This window comes from Pristiophorus japonicus, chromosome 2 (assembly GCF_044704955.1).
Source record: "Pristiophorus japonicus isolate sPriJap1 chromosome 2, sPriJap1.hap1, whole genome shotgun sequence".
Lineage (NCBI taxonomy): Eukaryota > Metazoa > Chordata > Chondrichthyes > Pristiophoridae > Pristiophorus > Pristiophorus japonicus.
The window spans coordinates 253,204,977-253,224,992 of record NC_091978.1 but is presented as its reverse complement, the minus strand read 5'-3'; the positions used below and the strand labels follow the sequence as shown (position 1 = coordinate 253,224,992).

Here is a 20,016-nt window from a genome sequence, read left to right as displayed (position 1 = left end):
GCTGAAGTTCATCCATGTGATCTTTAAATGTTTGCCATTGCCTAAACCCTTTAAGTATCATTTGCCAGTCTACTCTAGCCAATTCACGCTTCAAACCATCGAAGTTACCTTTTCTTAAGTTCAGGACCCTAGTTTCTGAATTAACTGTCTCACTCTCCATCCTAATAAAGAATTCTACCATATTATGGTCACTCTTCCCCAAGGGGTCTCGCACAACAAGATTGCTAATTAGTCCTTTCTCATTACACGTCACCCAGTCTAGGATGGCCAGCTCCCTGGTTGGTTCCTTGACATATTGGTCTAGAAAACCATCCCGAATACACTCCAGGAAATCCTCCTCTACCGCGTTGCTACCAGTTTGGTTAGCCCAATCAATATGTAGATTAAAGTCACCCATGATAACTGCTGTACCTGTATTGAATTCATCTCTTATTTCTTGTTTGATGCTGTCCCCAACCTTACTACTACTGTTTGGTGGTCTATACACAACTCCCACTAGTGTTTTCTGCCCCTTGGTATTCCGCAGCTCCACCCATACCGATTCCACATCATCCAAGCTAATGTCCTTTCTTACTATTGCATTAATTTCCTCTTTAACCAGCAATGCCACTCCGCCTCCTTTTCCTTTCTGCCTATCCTTCCTAAATGTTGAATACCCCTGGATGTTGAGTTCCCAGCCTTGGTCACCCTGGAGCTATGTTTCCGTGATGCCAATTACATCATACCTGTTAACTGCTACCTGCACAATTAATTCGTCCACCTTATTCCGAATACTCCTCGCATTGAGGCACAGAGACTTCAGTCTTGTCTTTCTAACACACTTTGCCCCTTTAGAATTTTGCTGTAATGTGGCCCTTTTTTCTTTTTGCCTTAGGTTTCTCTGCCCTTCACTTTTACTTTTCTTCTTTCTATCTTTTGCTTCTGCACCCATTCTACTTCCCTCTGTCTCCCTGCATAGGTTCCCATCCCCCTGCCGTATTAATTTAACTCCTCCCCAACAGCACGAGCAAACACTCCCCCTAGGACATTGGTTCCGGTCCTGCCCAGGTGCAGACCGTCCGGTTTGTACTGGTCCCACCTCCCCCAGAACCGGTTCCAATGTCCCAGGAATTTAAATCCCTCCCTGCTGCACCACTCCTCAAGCCATGTATTCATCTGAGCTATCTTGCGATTCCTACTCTGACAAGCACGTGGCACTGGTAGCAATCCTGAGATTACTACTTTTGAGGTCCTATTTTTTAATTTAGCTCCTAGCTCCCTAAATTCGTCTTGTAGGACCTCATCCCTTTTTTTACCTGTATCGTTGGTACCTATATGCACCACGACAACTGGCTGTTCACCCTCCCTTTTCAGAATGTCCTGCACCCGCTCCGAGACATCCTTGACCCTGCGGTTGATGGTTTCCTGCATGGGCAACAAAACATCCTGGAGTCTCGATTGTGGCTGCAGAAATGTCTATCTATTCCCCTTACAATCGAATCCCCTACCACTATAGCTCTCCGACGCTTTTTCCTGCCCTCCTGTGTAGCAGAGCCACCCATGGTGCCATGAACTTGCTTGCTGCTGCCCTACCCTGGTGAGTCATCCCCCTCAACAGTACCCAAAGCGCTGCATCTGTTTTGCAGGGGGATGACCGCAGGGGACCCCTGCACTACCTTCCTTCTACTGCTCTTCCTGTTGGTCATCCATTCCCTATCTGCCTGAGTAACCTTTTCCTGCTGTAAAACCAACTCACTAAACGTGCTATTCATGCCATTCTCAGCATCGTGCATGCTCCAGAGTGAATCCACCCGCAGCTCCACTGTCGCAATGTGGTCCGTCAGGAGCTGCAGCTGCACCGGAAGCATCCCTGACTTCCCACATAGTACAGGAGGAGCATAACATGTGTCCGAGCTGTCCTGCCATGACTTAACCCCTAGATAAACTTAATTTGACAACAATGCTAAAGGTTACTTACTGATACAGAAAAGAAAAAGAAAAACTACTTACCAATCACCAGCCAATCACTTACCCCCTTGGCTGTGACGTCACCTTTCGATTTCTTTCTACTTTTTTGCCTCCCCGTTGCAGCTGCACTGGCTGGCCTCTTGTAGGCCACTCACCTCCCGAACTCCCGCCTCACCGATACACCTCGAACTCCCCGATTCCCAACTGCTGGCCTCTTGTAGGCCGCTCACCTCCCGAACTCCCGCCTCACTGACACACCTCGAACTCCCCGATTCCCAACTGCTGGCCTCTTGTAGGCCGCTCGCCTCCCGAACTCCCGCCTCACCGACGCACCTCGAACTCCCCGATTCCCAACTGCTGGCCTCTTGTAGGCCGCTCGCCTCCCGAACTCCCGCCTCATCGACACACCTTGAACTCCCCGATTCCCGACTGCTGGCCTTTTGAAGGCCGCTCGCCTCCCGAACTCCCGCCTCAGTGACGCACCTCGAACTCCCCGACTCCCGACTGCTGACCTCTTGTAGGCCGCTCACCTTCAAACTCCCACCTCACCGACTTGTCTGCACTTGATTTCTGCATGCTCTCAGCAATGAGACTCCCTGGATGCTTTTCGTCGACTTAGGGTGGTCTTGGGCCAGGGATTCCCAGGTGCTGGTGGGGATGTTGCACTTTATCAAGTCGGCTTTGAAAATGTCCTTAAAACATTTCCTCTGCCCACCTATAGAGCACCCAATAACACACTGCCAAATTTCCGCATTATTCAACCAGCCCCAAAAATAATCTACCAGAGAAAGAACCAATTTTTAATAGCAAAGTTAACAACTCAGGATGTCAAACTAGAGGCTTAAAAGACAACGTTAAATTATTTATTAACATTTAAAGGAAGAGTAGATGGCTACTCAATAAGAATTTTTATAACCATCTTTCAGCATGGCTTGAAAACAATTGCATTTTTTGATGATAGCATGAATCTGAATATAGTTGTGTAATCCTTATTGCAAATGGATAAAAGATAAATCTTGAAAAATCTAATACAGTAGAAGCCACTTAAGCAGGAAGTCCATTTTACAGAGAAGGCCCATTGGAAACTGATTTGCCCGTGCATGGCTGTGGATTGGCCTGCTGGTTTAGCAGGTCATCCACATTCCATCTATCCACTTAGGCGGGAGAACGACTGTTGAGTTTTGGAAAAATTTTCAAAACAGCGCACCAGTAGAATATCTGAATCACACAGCTGACTGGGATGCCAATTGGCTGAGTAGGTTGCTGAGCGGGAAGGTGCACAAACTGAGCATCCAGCTTTGAGAATCAACTGTTCTACAGGCATGCAAACAGTGCTGTCTCATAGCTGACTAATCTGTTGATGTGCCTCACTGACTCAGTGATCCCTAGATCCCAGCCTACTAGCATTTCAGTCACATCTGAAACTCAACTGTTCTACCAACACACAAAAACAGCTGAAAAATCACATCTTACCCACATCTTACCAAGAATCTACTCTATGGATCAGTGGAATAGCAGAATTTCAAGGCTGGCTAAGATGAAGTAACCTGGGGAGACCACTGAATTGAGAATACACAAAGAAAACAGTCAGTGACCTCTGTTCAGTGCGACAATTGGTTAATCTAGATGAATTTGTTTCCACTGAGGTATCTCAATTAAATGGCTTTTACTGTATTTTTGGATGTGTTTAGTGAATGCAGTAATGATTGAGTATCTGTGAAATTGTCGTGGTTGCTGTGGTTACATTTATTTCTCAGCATATATTTATTGTTCCCCTCCCCCATTTATTCATCTTTTTTAAATTCCCCATTGCTGCCTCCCACCTTTGTATCGTATCCTTCAGCTACTGGAGCAAGATGGTGCAAGACATAGGAAGCTTACAGCCAGCAGGGTGAGAAGACTTTTATCCTATCTGTCTGGACTGGACCTGAACTAAGGGTTGGGTGGGAAGGGATTTTAAGCCCGCCCATCCGGCGGTTACTAAGCAGGTGGGCAGTTAAAATGCTCCAGATTAACTATACACCAGAAAGAATCCCAGATCCTGCCATTTCCAATTGTAAAATATGCTTATTGATAGGCAGCTAAGACACCCACCAAAAGCTGGCAAAGTTCTAATTTTCATAGAGCAATCAGGTTCTAATAATGCCATCGGGCCCCAACAGCAATTGGCCTAAATGTGGAAGCCACCATGGTTTTCCCACCAGGTGAAGAGGATTGGGGGAGCTGAAGAGGCCCTCCAGGTAAGTTTGGTGCTTTCCTTTGTGGGGCCAGGAGGAGCAGGATTTCTCTTCCAAGCTGCATAAGGAAAATTTAGTCCTACCTTACCCTTTCGCTACCACATCACCCCAAAAAACCCTTCCCTGAGTGTCTGCGAACAGCCTTTGGACACTCAATTTTCCAGATGTTGACTGCTTCCCACCCACTTCCCACTAGTTCCAGACAGGCAGGGGACCGACAACATTGTAATAAGGTGGTTAAAATGGCCAAGCCCTCATACTGCCGGGGCAGGCGGAAAATTAACTGAAATCAGTGGATTCCCATCAGAAAGCACATTGGTAGTTTAAAATTCCTCCCAGGTCCTAAAGGTGAAAGGCCTGGGTCTATCCCGTTGCAGCACCCTGTTGCTTATTCTTTGATGAATTTGATGAATGCCATTGTGCCTAAGTAGATACATACCGTTGAATATTTCAAATGAAAATACTTGATTTTTTTGCGCAAGTATCAGGAGCTGACATTCTGGGCCCAAGTTTCCACAAGAAAAAAAACGGGTGCCCCTCCGAGCTGGGCGCCCATTTTTCGCGCCTAAAACGGCGCCTAAAAAAATCCTCGGTATTCTCCACCTACTTACAGGTCCTCTGGCCCTCGGCGCAGCCAGCACGAGCTGTGGGGGGGGCGGAGCCAGGTCCCGGCGCTGAAAACAGTGCCGGGACCTCTGCACATGCGCGCTACAGTCGGCACGCAAGTGCAGTAGCTCCAGGCGCTGAACTGTGTGGGAGGGGCCCGAAGCACGCAGCCCCTAGCCCTGGCTGAATGGCCTCACTGGGGCTGCGTGAATAAGGCTCCTCCCACGGCCAGCTCCTGCTCCCCGCCCCCGACAAGACCCGACACCCGCTCCCCCCCCCCCACCCACCCGCCGACCAGACCCGACCAGACACCCACTCCCCCCCCCACCGCCGACCAGACCCGACCCGACACCCGCTCCCCGCCCCCCCCCCTGCCCCGACCCGACACCCGCTCCCCCCCCCCCCCCGCCCCAACCCGAGACCCGCTCCCCCCACCCCCCCCGACTGACCCGACCCACGCTCCTGTTCCCCGACCCGACCCCCCCCCCCACTGGACCCGACTCCCGGACTGGATCCGATCCGACCTGACCTCTCCCTTCCCCACCCCCTCCCCTCTCTCTCCCCCTCCCCCCCGCTCTTTCTCTCCCCCCCCCCCGCTCTCTCTCTCTCTCCCCTCCCTCCCCCTCTCTCTCTCTCCCTCCCTCCCCCCTCCCTCTCTCTCCATCCCTCCCTCCCTCTCTCTCCCTCCCTCCCTCCCTCCCTCCCTCCCTCCCTCCCCTCCCTCCCTCCCTCCCTCCCTCTCTCTCTCTCTCTCTCTCTCTCTCTCTCTCTCTCTTCTCTCTCTCTCTCTCTCTCTCTCTCTCTCTCTCTCTCTCTCTCCCTCTCCCTCCCCCCCCTCTCTCTCCCTCTCCCTCCCCCCCCCCCCTCTCTCTCTCTCTCCCCCTCCCCCCTCCCTCCGGCTCAGCGACACGAACGGCTTTTCTCCCCCCCCCCCCCCCCCGCTCAGCGGCACGAACGGCTGCAGAATTCTCCTGGCTGAAGCACTTTCACACAGATAGGAAGATGGTTTATTTAATCTTTTCTTGGCTTATAAATGTTTATACAGGTTGGATTTATTTGTATAATATTTGTAGAAGTATAAATAAGGATTTATTGTCCAATTTAATGAGTTCCCTTCCCCCCCCTCCCCCCCCACCTCGTTCTGGACGCCTAATTTGTAACCTGCGCCTGATTTTTTAATGTGTAGAACAGGTTTTTTCAGTTCTACAAAAATCTTCACTGGCGCCATTCTACTTTAGTTTGGAGTTACATTTTCACTGTGGAAACTTTCAAATCAGGCGTCAGTGGCCAGACACGCCCCCTTTTGAAGAAAAAATTCTGTTCTAAACTAGAACTGTTCTACCTGACTAGAACTGCAGAAAAAAAAATGTGGAGAATTGCGATTTCTAAAATAGTCCGTTCTCCACCAGTTGCTCCTAAAAATCAGGCGCGAATCATGTGGAAACTTGGGCCCTATAATTTTGAAATGTATCATCCATGTTAAATGGAGACTTGCATGCAAGGACTGAAATAGCTTTCTGATACTCCCATTCATTATCACAATTGTTTGTAATTAGCAGTTCCATGCAAGTAACTCTGTTACCACTTACCTTAGTTAGTCCCGCAACAGTAAGGCAGTATCAATGTTAACCCCAGTGGTAAAACCATTTTGTTTCCTCCCCACTATAACTGGCATTTCAAAATGATTTCCAAGGTTGAGCAGTGCACATTACTGTCGAGAGGAATATCTAGCACATCAATCTATTTGGAGCCTTCTGTGTGGCCTTGCTTTTGTAACAAGCAAACTCTCTACAAAGGCGAAAAGACAACAACTTAAGAAATAAAGGCAAGGTTTGGAATAGTGAAGTTATTTACTAGTGCTGAATAAAAGTAGAATCATCTTTAACTGATGGATACCTGGAAAGAATCTAACTCTGGATTATATATTCAAGGTTTAAATTAGGCTTTGTTCTGATGACCCGTTACTGGATCAGTAGTTCTGTTGTCCATGTGAATTGGTATGTTTCTTTTTGAGGGTTTATGACTTCATTGAAAGAAAGAGCAGAAAGTTTTACTGGATCAAAGCCTGTTGACTTGCCCACATCAGTAATTGGCCATTAGCGATAACAAATATAGACCGTGTTCTAACCAAATAGTCATGGGAGCATAATGAACCCCTTAGGACCAATTTTGAACAGCCCCACCCAGTGGAACACCACTGGATGGGCAGTTGAACAACAAGCAGTTTACCTACCCACATGGAATTTGGCTCTGTCCCGCCGTCTTCAATATTAACTTGAGGGTTTTTGCAGGTGGATGAGGCATCTACCTAAAGAATCGATGCCAATCAGAGTCCTATTATGTTAATACTACACCGATGGCATTTTGACCAGGGCCTGAATGGGAAAACCACTGCAGCTTTCCTGCCAGGCTTAAACAGGTTGGCAGCCAATGGAAATGATGAGGTCCTCCAGGTCAGTCAGAAAATGTCCTTTGTGTGGCCAGGAGGAGCAGGAGTGCTCCCCTGGACCCCACAAGGACATTTGTGGCCTCCTCTGCCCTAGACGTCTTCCCTTTTCTACCACAGGACCTTTTTTAAACTCTCTCCCTGCCACTTGCCTAGAAGCCGGCAGACAGCCAAGAGATATCGTGGTCATATGGCTTCTCTAGTAATTAACCTTCTGTTAGCTTTCTAATGCCCTGCTTTACATGCGCTTACATGCATATTCTGTTTCAGCTATTCTTCTCCAGTCCCTGACACTGAATTAAGGTGAAGATTTGCATCGTGGCTTTCTGTGTGGTTCAGTTTGCTTTATTTGGTTTTGCAGCCCTCCTTAATCTAGGATCAAAATGCCTCAGTGCTTTGTCTTACATGGTTGTGTTAACCTGGCCACCAAAAACAGATGCAAGTGTCAGTATCATTTATTTAAACTTGTATATTGTTTTCCAGACTGGGATTCATTTTTATTGGCCAATGGAAACTTGCACCAAAATGCTTGTTCTCTCTTTAAACATCATAGTACAATGAAAGAAACAGGAAAAAAATCATGAAAAACAAGCCTGTCTATTAAGTGACCATTCTGAAGAAACGACTATTCTATAATAAATGTTTTTATCTGTTTTCTAATATAAAGGAATTAAATTTTTCTTTTTTTACACAGCTGTAGTTGCATTGTGTTTAAAAAGGTTATATAATCCCACAAGAATAATTTCAGCCCTAATGGTTAAGGGCATCAATGATGCAGAGCACTGATGTAATTTTTCTTTTTATACAACTGGTGTTGAGATGAATGAAATGAGAATTACTGACTCTAACACTAGTGTAATATGACTTTTTTTCACGAGTTCTCCCTTTGATTACTGTTGTAAATCTGCTTTATGCAGATAATTTATGAGGCTAGAATCACATGTATGGAATTCTTTTCATACAATAACACAAAATTTATTGACGTATTGAAAGAAATAACACTTAGCAGTGAGTCATAAGCTAAATATTCAGACCAGTGCTATGACTCACTTATTTTATACACTGAATTTATAATAATCCAATTGATAATTCAATTAAAATAGAAAAGAAATAATTTTATTTGAAAGAGAATCATCTCCACACTTCTTTTATAAATTAACTTCACAATGGGGAACCGTTCTTTAATTGAAATTTTACTTATTACTTCATGAAATAAGATTATTCATCATTCCCTCTTGTGTATCATTTTGATATCCTCTTAATAACTGTATTAATACCTTAACTTTGGAGTATTATTTTTCATAGGTATCCAATAACTAACAGTAACATAACAAATACCTTGCTGACAAATGCTTTATGTTATTTGTAGGGAAAACCCTCAGAAGATATACATCGTATCTGCTTGGGACTGACATAATGGGGCAGAGTTTTAGCTTTGGGAGCAGTTGACGATTTGGGCACAAAATTGCGAATGTTTTGAGAAGTGTTTTTGTTTCCTCAAGTTTCCGCTCAAACTCATTTGCATATTGCAGAAAGCAAAATTTGTCATGAACCAGTGCAATCGGACAGTGTTTAGAATGTAATTTAAAATATATATATTTGTTTTAAAACAATATTCCTTGATATATTTAAGATTGGTAACTTGGTGTAGTTTGATTAATACAGCTAAAATAGTTTTTCACAAAAAATAAGCATTTTTAATCATAGTGTCAATCCATCGTCTGTGAGTCACTTAATTGTAAATGACTGAAAATTACTTTTTAAAAATATATACAGAACCATTTGCTAGTTATACTAGGGTACAGTAGTCAGTTTCTTAGTAAATTAAAAAATATATATTCAAAAGCTTTTAAAACATGTCTATTAGTATCCACGAAGACCTGCAAACGAATACAATTAGTGGACATTTGTTATGGTGATTAATTCATTCTGTGGGCATGGCCAGTTTTGTGAGCGGTGTCAGCTTCTAGTGTGATGTTTTTAAAATCAGCGCAAAAGATTGCAGAAACTCAATTTGCGCTGGACGTAATTTGCGCTTAAAATTGCACGATCTTTTGCACAGGTTACGCCGATTTCAGGCGAATTGCGCCGAAAAAACCAGCGCAACCTAGCAGAAACTCTACACAAATGAGACTTAAAGTAAGAAAAGATGCAGTCACATGGAAGGAGAGAGAGGAGGAAGTGACATTGTATTTGTATTTCTTTCCTTTAGTTGTCTTTAGCCATTTCTGAAAGAGTATGCAAATTAAAAGACTAATTATGCTTACATCAAATTGTTTTAAAAAGCAATAGATATACAAACTATTATGACAGTGTGAGTGAACAACCACGGCTCAGAAGAACATGATAGTCTTTCATTTAGTGAATGAGTAACACATCATCAATGGAGAAGAAATTTCTTTGATCCATTGCTGATTTCATTTTAAGTTTATAAACTCCTTCTGGAAACAGGCTGTGAAATAGTAAATGACTCTGACCATGAAGTTATGCCTTGGTTTACCAGCATACAAATGATTAATATGTTTGAAATTCTTGCACTATTTTGGCAGTGTTGTCCAATAGAAATTGTTTACTAACCATGTGTGTGACACCATTTTAGCCACATGTACTAATTTTAGTAAAAAAACATTTTGCACAAAATACAGGCAAAAGTACATGATACGTATATATTTACTTAACAAACATCTGCCACCATTCATTGCGAAATTTGCAGTTTTCCTCTTTCACCAAAGTTTGGAATTTGGCATGAATTTATCAGACACAGCACATCATCCAGTGCAGCTTCGAGGTTGTTGTCCAGCTGTTGCGAGCAATACTTTGACTTCATCAGAGAGATTGCTGAGAATGTTGACTCACTCAACAAGATGCACCAAATCCGCTCCTGCTCTCTGTCCAAATGCGGTTGGATGCTGCTTGCTCTTTACCATGACATGCCCTGCTGGAGCTAGATTAGATTTTTTGCTATCGAAGTTTACTCTTTGGTATGCATGAACCTAAAGCAGCTTTGTTGAATGTAATATCTGACAGTGAATTGTCTGTAATTTAATGGGATAAGTGAATTTGAATGAAAGTTTTTTGAGCTGGAGAAGGGGTGAAGGGCTGTGGATTTGGTACAAATCTGGCTTGCATTTAATAAGAAAAGGCTGTTTGTTGCTCTCTATTACTCTATACTCAACTTTCCCCTCCCTTTCTCCTGAATTGAGAGGAGCCACAACTCATTCTTCCCACAGCTCAGTGCCTCAGGATCATTACAGTAGCATTAAAACAATGATGATAAACTGAACAAATGTCTAGTGATATCACTTTAATCAAAAGCTTCAGTTTATTGCGACCTCATGCAAAGAATGACGAGTGGAAACGTCACCTGATCTAGCGAAAGGTGGAATCAACTCTAGCGGAGACTGTACCATCCGGGTGAAGTGTAGGAATGCCCCACAGCCTCAGGCTTTACACCACACTAGACCTACAAATGTTCCGTGTGATCACAGGATGAGTGATTGTTCCCTTTCACCATCTATATTCTGCGTCGTGTGAATGAATAGCCACCACCACACCACCGAAACCAGAAAAAGCTCCAGTAACACGAATAAAATGGATAATAAAAGCTTTGTATTTAATTGCAGTTTCCTGGTTAGTTTCATGGTGGATGCTCGCGGTGGATCCATGCGGGGCTGCCGCCATAATGGGCTTCGTATTATCATTCCCCCTCGGAAGTGCACAGCCCCAACACGTGTGACTTGCCGCCTGGTTAAACGTCACAGACTGGCCACAATGCCCCCTATGGTGGAAGGAGAGGGCCATGCCAGCAGGCTAATTGAAGTTGGACCATCAGGTGCACAGTTCCTTGGGTAAGTTCCTAAATATGCAAATCCTGTATAACACCAATTTGTTTGCTCTATTTAAAATGTAGTCATTATCAATCCAAAAGCAACATTACAGCCTGCTAATTTTTATAAATTTAAAGATACATTCTTGCAAAAGAAGCGGTAAGATTACTTTGTCATTATATATTTATTCGGTTGAAGGCCAGCCTGCTAATATGCAATCACTAAAGAACTTGTGAATCAAAAAACCATGCAATGTGGTACTGTAATAGATGGTGATGCTTGCACCATAAATGACAAAGAAATGCAAAATTTAAGCAAGATTTAATTTAGTGTTAATTATAAAAAGGAAATTATGCATTTCTAATATTCTGTCTTTAGATGTTGCAAAATACTCCAATGTGGTGTATTTACAACACAAAGTAATCAAGATGCAGCAGACAGATATTCTGGAAACATTCTCTTTGTTCATCATAAAAGTATAATCACTAATCGTCAGCAAGCCGTTATGAAATGAGAAATAGAGAAAAAATGCTAAATTATCCTGCATCAAATTATAATTTTAAAATGTTTCTTAAGTAGTATTTACTGTTACACAGTTGATATGTATGTACTATATAAGAACATAAGAATTTAGGGAACAGGAAGAGGCCATTATATTCCACAAGCCTTTCTCATTTTGATTAATCAACCCTACCTACTCATCTTCACATCATATCCTTTAATCCTTTCTCTCTCCACTGCAATGAATGGGATTGGATTGTACATAGATTTTTTTATCATATATCTTATGTGGGCTTTATTTGTACTATTAATCTGTGTGGTCAAATTATGATTTCCAGTAAATAGATATCAAAAGATCAGGCAATGCCCAATCAAGTCAATCAAATACCAATAAGCAAAGGTATAGGCTCATTGATGGAATAATCTTGCTGTAGCTACTAAAGAATGCTACAGGGACAGTAATGACTGCAACGCCCAATCAAATGTTAACACTACAGATATGTACACAGATATCTGCACTGGCATCCGGGTGGAAAAAAAGCAGTATGTGTCATTTGCATATTACTTGCATATGTGTTTCCTGCCACTTTCCCCTCATTCTTCTGCCCATCAATCTTATGTTCCCTCTCTGGCTTCATTTTGGCAGGTGGACCTTTTAATCACCTTTTGAACTGTCATGTATTTGTGATTACTGAGAAATCCATATCTACTGCAGTGAAGCCGAGGGTTCAGTAAGAAGCTTAGAATGGTGTAGAAGACAAGGGAGAAATCAGGAAAATAAGAGAGGAACTGTAAATCTTTCATAAACAACCATTGTTTTCACTGATTGTTCAGCAGGCAATTACTGAATCAATTGTAAATCGTTTGTTTTAACTCCTAAAGCATAACATCTAAATGATTGAGACATTATAAACAATAACTGATGGTCAATTATTAATATCCATAATAAAAGTTTTGATTGCATGCTTGTCAAATTCATAATGTTAATAGTTTTTCAAGCAAGCCATCTCAGTGTATTAAAAAAAGTGGTATTGATTGCATGTTTATAATTTCAAGATTGGCAAGCAATATAGGCTTGAATAGCAACAAAAATTAGGGAAAAAAATGAATGTTTGTTGGTTTTATACTTTTCATCTTCTCTCTTCCACTGCTGCTTTGGATTTACTCAGTAAACTGCATCTTCCTAACTCTCCTCCCCCTCTAAATGAGGGAGAAAGCTTGGTTAGCCGAATCCTGCAGCTTGGGCCTTCAGGAACCAAATTCCTTGGGTAGGAGAGACAAACAATGTTCAGAGAAGAATTTATTGGATGCCTCTTTGCATATTCCCTGCAACCCTTTCCAACATTCTTTACATTTTAATTTTATTTAATCTTTCTGAATTTATCCCTTACGTGTATTAAATATTTATTTTATATATTTTATATATATATATATATCTTTATATATATATCTCACTTTTGCCAGAAGTATACTGTTGTGATGTCCTGTGGCTTTGTGTCGTGAATGTTGTCATAGCTGAGAATGTACGTGTTCAACACAGCAAGGAACTCCCTCTGATGTACTCCTCTTCCCCATCCATTCCTTTTGTTAATTCCTCGTGTTAGTGGACATTATAAATGTTCACTCATATTTTCCTATCCTTGTTAAACCGTTTTAAATTGTAGTCTGTAACAAAGTGAATTGGAAAATGAAAGAAGTCTTGTCAGAAAGATGTAATACAAGTATGCTGAAGTTCTCGTGTCTTGTTACCCATTTATGGGCTAGGATCCTGCTAAGATTTAAAATAATTAAGTCCTGGGTCTTAATAGGACTTAACTTTTTAAATCCCCAAAATGAAGTTCAAACCAGCATCTTGCCTATTTATATATAGTGTGGTCTTAATTGTCTTTTTCTCTTCTTCATTTCTGTCCTGTGAGTTTGCCTTTCTTCCCTTCATTTATTTACAACATGAAATCAAAATCATGTTGTGTTACTCGATAAGCTGAAACAGGTGGGGGAAGGATGGAGGAGGACAATGTCAACTCTTTAATATACGCAATGATAGTAATGCAATCAATCTAATTGTTTTGCCCATTCATTTCCTTAATTTTTTCACTTTCCATTTTTATCTGCTGACATGAGTTCCCACTATTTTCTTGCTGCTGATTCATGTACACATTTGGAATATGTCACATTTTTCTTTGCAATTCGCTTATTACCGTTACTAATTACCGTTACTGCTCATTCTCGTATCCATTCGTTCTCGTGCTGCTCCTTGATTTCTCAATTTATTCACTTACCTTTAGTGTCTGAGTTTTCAGCTCTGTTGTTCCATTCCTTTGTGCTGTCATTCTGCATCTGCTGATGGGTAGCCCACGTTCTATGTAGTTGGTCTCCATGCAAAAAATTATGGAACTTAAAGCTCTCTGATTAGCATCCAGTGGAAAATTTTACCTGCACCACTATTTGATAATCAGACCTTTCAGCTCCTTTTGTTTTGATGGGTAACATTTTCTTGACTAGGAAGCACATTAACAGGACCACTAGACTGAAGTATTATATTAGTCATATTAGGCAGTCCCTCGTATCGAGGATGAACCGCTTCCACACCAAAAAAGGATAAGTTCACAGGTGTTTCAGGTCATTCCAGGTCCCGAACTACATATTGAAGGGTGGAAGATGCCTGAGCATGGATTCTTTTAACATGGGGTGGCCGTTGCACACCAGTCACCACACGGGCTTGACAGAGCTAGGTCTTGACCCAGTGGCAAGGTACTGAAGTAGAGAACCAGCATCAACACGAATGTTACTGTTACTGTAAAAGGCCACCAAAATGTACACTTTGCTAGATGTTACTCAGAGGTAAATGCTGTTTCAGAGAGTTAATTTACAGAGGAATATTTCTTTACATTTGCTGTTTCACTGTGTAAATTTATTCGAGATTTGGTACACTGTTCAAATACAAATAAATTCTAACATTTTCGTTACTTAATTAGGAAGCAGCCCTTGTTCAATTACATCGCCCCAAATGTATATGCTTAATCAATAAAAAATGGCTGAAAATATGGATTCTACATGATACAAAAGATAAAAATCAAGTCTCTTAAAAGTTGTTTGCAATCCTTTAGGAAGAAGCTTTAGGTATATTTAGAAAAAAATGTACAACAGAAATGCATTGTATAAATCATTTAGTTGTGTACAAGAATGAATAGGTGGGGGAGTTGCAAAAGAATAAGAAAATTAAGTTCAACTCAAGAAGATTGTGTAGTATTTTGACCCTGAATCTGGATTTCTGGAATGTACTCTCATTCATTTATTAATTTATTTTTGACATTGTATATAATATGATCTTATTCATGGAATTTTTACATTTGTGTTAGTTTACCAAAATTCAGAACTGCCTCAAATCCTTGTGGAATGTGGAGTGAAACCAGTAAGTCCATATTACAAGCTTTTGTGATATAAGTTAATCGTGAATTGGTAGAAGAGCATTGCAAGGTAACTTCTAGGCAGTAAGATGTTGGATTTGTTTATAACGGTTCAGATTCCCAGCATGTCATTCAACTTCAGCACCCAACCCCTCACTTGAAAGATTTTGAGCACCTTATTAGCTGCAACTTCAATTGAAGTTCATTCTGGTTTGGACAATTAAATAACTAGAAACAGTGGAGGCGGGTAGGGAATGGGGTCTGGAACGTGGTTGAGAAACCTGGGAGAATGGTTTCTCACAGGCACTGAATTGGATGGCAGGGCCCGATTAGCAATTCCAAAGCACTGATTCCAATCCGCAACCAGCTAGATGTAGAGGTTGGTTGGCTGTCGGGCGGGTAAGCCTCTGGCACCAGGCCACAGAGATAAGGGAGGGGGGGATCGGGCAGGGTGGTCGGTGTATTTTATAGTCTCTTGAACACTCTTAGTTCAACTTAACTCTATTTATTTGGGAGATCTCAGACAGCCATGTGGAATTTAAAGATGGTGTTCCTTCCCAGACCCCCTCTCTCAATACAGCTCCCTCTATCTCCTAGCTAGATGGTGCTATACATTATGTCGATACCTCCTAGCTAGAGGGTGCTATACATTATCTCGTTACACCTTTCCTTTCATAAGAAACAAAAATGAATTAAAGTTAGCTTCCATATAAACGGGTAATTAACTTCTTATGAATACATGTATTAAACAACTACAAGTTTAACAAACAACAACAAAACTTTGATATTGATTCTTTCTCCACATGTTGCATGTTTCACACTTTGAAATGTGGTCTTTTATATCACTGTTCAGTCCTGGTCAGTAAACGGATTCTCTGACACGTCGAAGAGTGCTCTCGGCGCCAGTATGAGCAGCATGAAGTCGCAGACGAATGTTAGATCTCAGGGATTTTGGTATGACACAGCGATAGCCTTTGAAGACTATGCCATCCTGTGTTGTGAATTCGTCACAAAATTTGAAGTATGCATGCGTTTCAGACGGGCATTCATGTGTCGTTTCTGGCCATCCCGTTGTGATTTGTTGTATGACCAGTAGTTGTATGGAGTCGCTTGCAGTTGCGCATTGTATGGTAGTCAGTCCTTGTTTGGAGAGTGGGAGAAAGTCCACCATGTGGACTGGGAGAAATTTAGAATTCATCAGAGGAGGACTAAGGGTTTAATTAGGAGGGGGAAAATAGAGTATGAGAGTAAGCTTGCAGGGAACATAAAAACTGACTGCAAAAGCTTCTATAGATATGTGAAGAGAAAAAGATTAGTGAAGACTAATGTAGGTCCCTTGCAGTCAGAATCAGGTGAATTCATAATGGGGAACAAGGAAATGGCAGACCAATTGAACAAATACTTTGGTTCTATCTTCACTAAGGAAGACACGAATAACCTCCCAAAAATACTCGGGGATCGAGGGTCTCACGAGAAGGAGGAACTGAGGGAAATCCTTATTAGCCAGGAAATGGTGTTAGGGAAACTGATGGGACTGAAGACCGATAAATCCCCAGGGCTTGATAGTCTGCATCCCAGAGTACGTAAGGAAGTGGTCCTAGAAATAGTAGATGTATTGGTGGTCATTTTCCAAAATTCCATAGACTCTGGATCAGTACCTATGAATTGGAGGGTAGCTAATGTAACCCCACTTTTTAAAAAAGGAGGGAGAGAGAAAACAGGGAATTATAGACTGGTTAGCTTGACATTGGTGGTGGGGAAAATGCTGGAATCAATTATTAAAGATGTAATAGCAGCGCATTTGGAAAGCAGTGTCAGGGATCGTCCAAGTCAGCATGGATTTATGAAAGGGAAATCATGCTTGACAAATCTAGAGTTTTTTGAGGATGTAACTAATAGAGTGGATAAGGGAAAACCAGTGGATGTGGTGTATTTGGACTTTCAAAAGGCTTTTGACAAGGTCCCACACAAGAGATTAGTGTGCAAAATTAAGGCACATGGTATTGGGGGTAATGTATTGACGTCGATAGGGAACTGGTTGGCAGACAGGAAGCAAAGAGTGGGAATAAACAGGTCCTTTTCAGAATGGCAGACAATGACTAGTGGGGTGCCGCAAAGTTCAGTGCTGGGACCCCAGCTATTTACAATATACATTAATGATTTGGATGAAGGAATTGAATGTAATATCTCCAAGTTTGCAGATGACACTAAGCTGGGTGGCAGTGTGAGCTGTGAGGAGGATGCCAAGAGGCTGCAGGGTGACTTGGACAGGTTAGGTGAATGGGCATATGTATGGCAGATGCAGTATAATGTAGATAAATGTGAGGTTATCCACTTTGGTAGCAAAAACAGGAAGGCAGGTTATTATCTGAATGGTGACAGATTAGTAAAAGGGGAGCTGCAACGAGACCTGGGTGTCAAGGTACAAGAGTCACTGAAGGTAGGCATGCAGGTACAGCAGGCAGTAAAGAAAGCAAATGGCATGCTGGCCTTCGTAGCGAGAGGATTTGAATATAGGAGCAGGGAGGTCTTACTGCAGTTGTACATGGTCTTGGTGAGGCCACACTTTGAGTATTGTGTGCAGTTTTGGTCTCCTAATCTGAGGGAGGACGTGCTTGCTATTGAGGGAGTGCAGTGAAGGTTCACCAGACTAATTCCCGGGATGGCAGGACTGACATATGAAGAAAGATTGGATCGGCTAGGCTTATACTCACTGGAATTTAGAAGAATGAGAGGGTATCTCATAGAGACATATAAAATTATGACGGGACTGGACAGGTTAGATGCAGGAAGAATGTTCCTGATGTGGGGAAGTCCAGAACCAGGGGTCACAGTCTAAGGTTAAGGGGTAAGCCATATAGGGCCGAGATGAGGAGAAACTTTTTCATCCAGAGAGTGGTGAACCTGTGGAATTCTCTACCACTGAAAGTTGTTGAGTCCAGTTCGTTGGATATATTCAAGAGGGAGTTAGATGTGGCCCTTATGGCGAGAAGGCGGGAGTGGGGTACTGAAGTTGCATGATTAGCCGTGATCATATTGAATGGCGGTGCAGGCTCGAAAGGTGGAATGGCCTGCTCTTGCACCTATTTTCTATGTTTCTATGTGGATGCATTCCACTGCAATTTCTGTCAGTGATCTCTCCATGTTTTCGAGGTATGCGCACGAGAGGGTGTCTGCGAGCTACATTTCTTTTCCTGGTTGATAGTTTATTTCGACATCATATTGGTTGATCCGAATGAGCAGACATTGTAGTCGCTTGGGTGCTGCAGATAACAGCTTGCATCGTAAATCAACCAAAGGCTTATGGTCTGTCCATGGCGTGATCTTGTGACCGTATATATATGGTTTTGTTCCATTCTGAAGACTTGAGCAAACAGCTCCCTTTCGAATTGAGAGTATCGCGATTCTGCTGGAGTGAGCGCTCAGCTTGCGTATGCAATTGGTTGTCCCTGTTGCAGAAGGACGAACCCAAGACCCTTGCTCGAAACATCTCCTTGCCTTTCGGTTGCAAGTTTGTGGACAAATACCTGAGCACCAGAGAATCTGTCACGCATTGTTTGATAGCTTCAAACGCTTTGTCTTGTTCTTCAGTTATTTCCAGACCATGTCTTTTTGAGTAAGCCGTCGCAGAGGCTCACTGAGATCTGAAAGATCTGGCAAGAATTTTGTGAGGTACTTTGTCATGCCGACAAATCATTGTGCACCTGCGACATCCTGCGGTTTCTGCATGTCGTTGATTGCGACCACTTTGCTTGAGTCAGCTTTGAGACCATCACTAGACAGTATGTGTTCCATGTCTTTCACTTGGGAGTTCTTGTATTCAAACTTAGCGAAGTTAAGTTTGATGTTTCGCTCTCTGCATCTCTGCATGAATTTGTGTAAGTTTGCGCCATGATCGTGATTGGCCTCTAAGTGTCTCACTGGATGCGTCCAGTGATCAAGATATCATCTGCAATCTTGTAAACTCCATCTAGACCCTTGAGGTTCTGGTCTAGCTTCTGCTGGAAGATTTCTGGGGCAGGACTGATGCCAAATGGCATTCTGTTATATCGATATCGTCACCATGGAGTCTGGAAGATCGTGAGGTAGGAAGACCCTGTGTCTAGTTCACATTGCAAGAAACTCTCCTTGCAGTCTACTTTAGTGAAGACCTTGTGGGCATGTGGAATTCCCTACCACAGAAAGTTGTTGGGGCCAGTTCGTTAGATATATTCCAAAGGGAGTTAGATGTGGCCCGCACGGCTAAAGGGATCAAGGTGTATGGAGAGAAAGCAGCAATGGGGTACTGAAATACATGATCAGCCATGATCATATTGAATGGTGGTGCAAGCTCGAAGGACCAAATGGCCTACTCCTGCACCTATTTTCTATGTTTCTATGTTTACATTTGACATCTGTGGCAAGATGTCATCGATCACAGGAAGTGGATAGTGTCCACGTTTCAGGGCATTGTTCAGATGTTGAGGGTCGATACTCATATCTTTCCATTTGGTTTTTGTACAGTCACTAGACTGGATACCCAGTCCATCGGTTCAACAACTTTCATGATGGTTTGTCGATTTTCCAAACAATTGAGTTCCTCTTTTAGCGTTTGTTTGATCGCTATTGGCACCCGTCTGGGTGGCATTGTAGCTGGTGTCGCTGATTCATTAAGTTCAACGTGAACTATCCTTGGCAATGTCCAAGTCCCTTAAACACATCCGGATATGCATTGTTGACATCAGTTTTTGACGCTAGCGAGATGTTTGCCTTGCTCTTCGTTTGCGATTCGCATGGTTCATTTACCACCGTGATTTTTAGCACTTTTATCAGTTGTAGCTGTTGAGCAGTGCGTGAGCCAATCAGTGGTGCACTTTGACCTCAACGATCATAAAGAGCACAATATACTTTTGCTTGTTCTTTGTATTTTCCAGTGGCACATTACAAGTCCCTGCCACTGGAATGGTTGCATGGCTGTCATATAATGATAGTATTGTCTTGGATTCTTTTGTCTTTAAGCCTTTTGGTAAGTATCTAAGAGGTAGCACATTGCATGTGGCCCCACA

The 20,016-nt window shown here is 42.5% G+C and overlaps 1 protein-coding gene across 6 annotated transcripts in view; it reads left to right on the top strand.

Moving 5' to 3' along the window:
- ank2b (ankyrin 2b, neuronal) overlaps positions 1–20,016 on the top strand; it is a 1,291,078-nt gene that overhangs the window by 1,121,513 nt on the left and 149,549 nt on the right. For 5 of the 6 annotated variants that reach the window (XM_070871180.1, XM_070871178.1, XM_070871177.1 and 2 more), the window contains one exon: positions 10,860–11,084. In XM_070871180.1, coding sequence (XP_070727281.1) covers positions 10,860–11,084 — 225 coding nt within the window. Of the gene's footprint in view, positions 1–3,790; positions 3,839–7,506; positions 7,540–10,859; positions 11,085–12,733; positions 12,833–20,016 lie in introns of all 6 variants that reach the window. The other variant, XM_070871171.1, reaches the window with a different exon arrangement.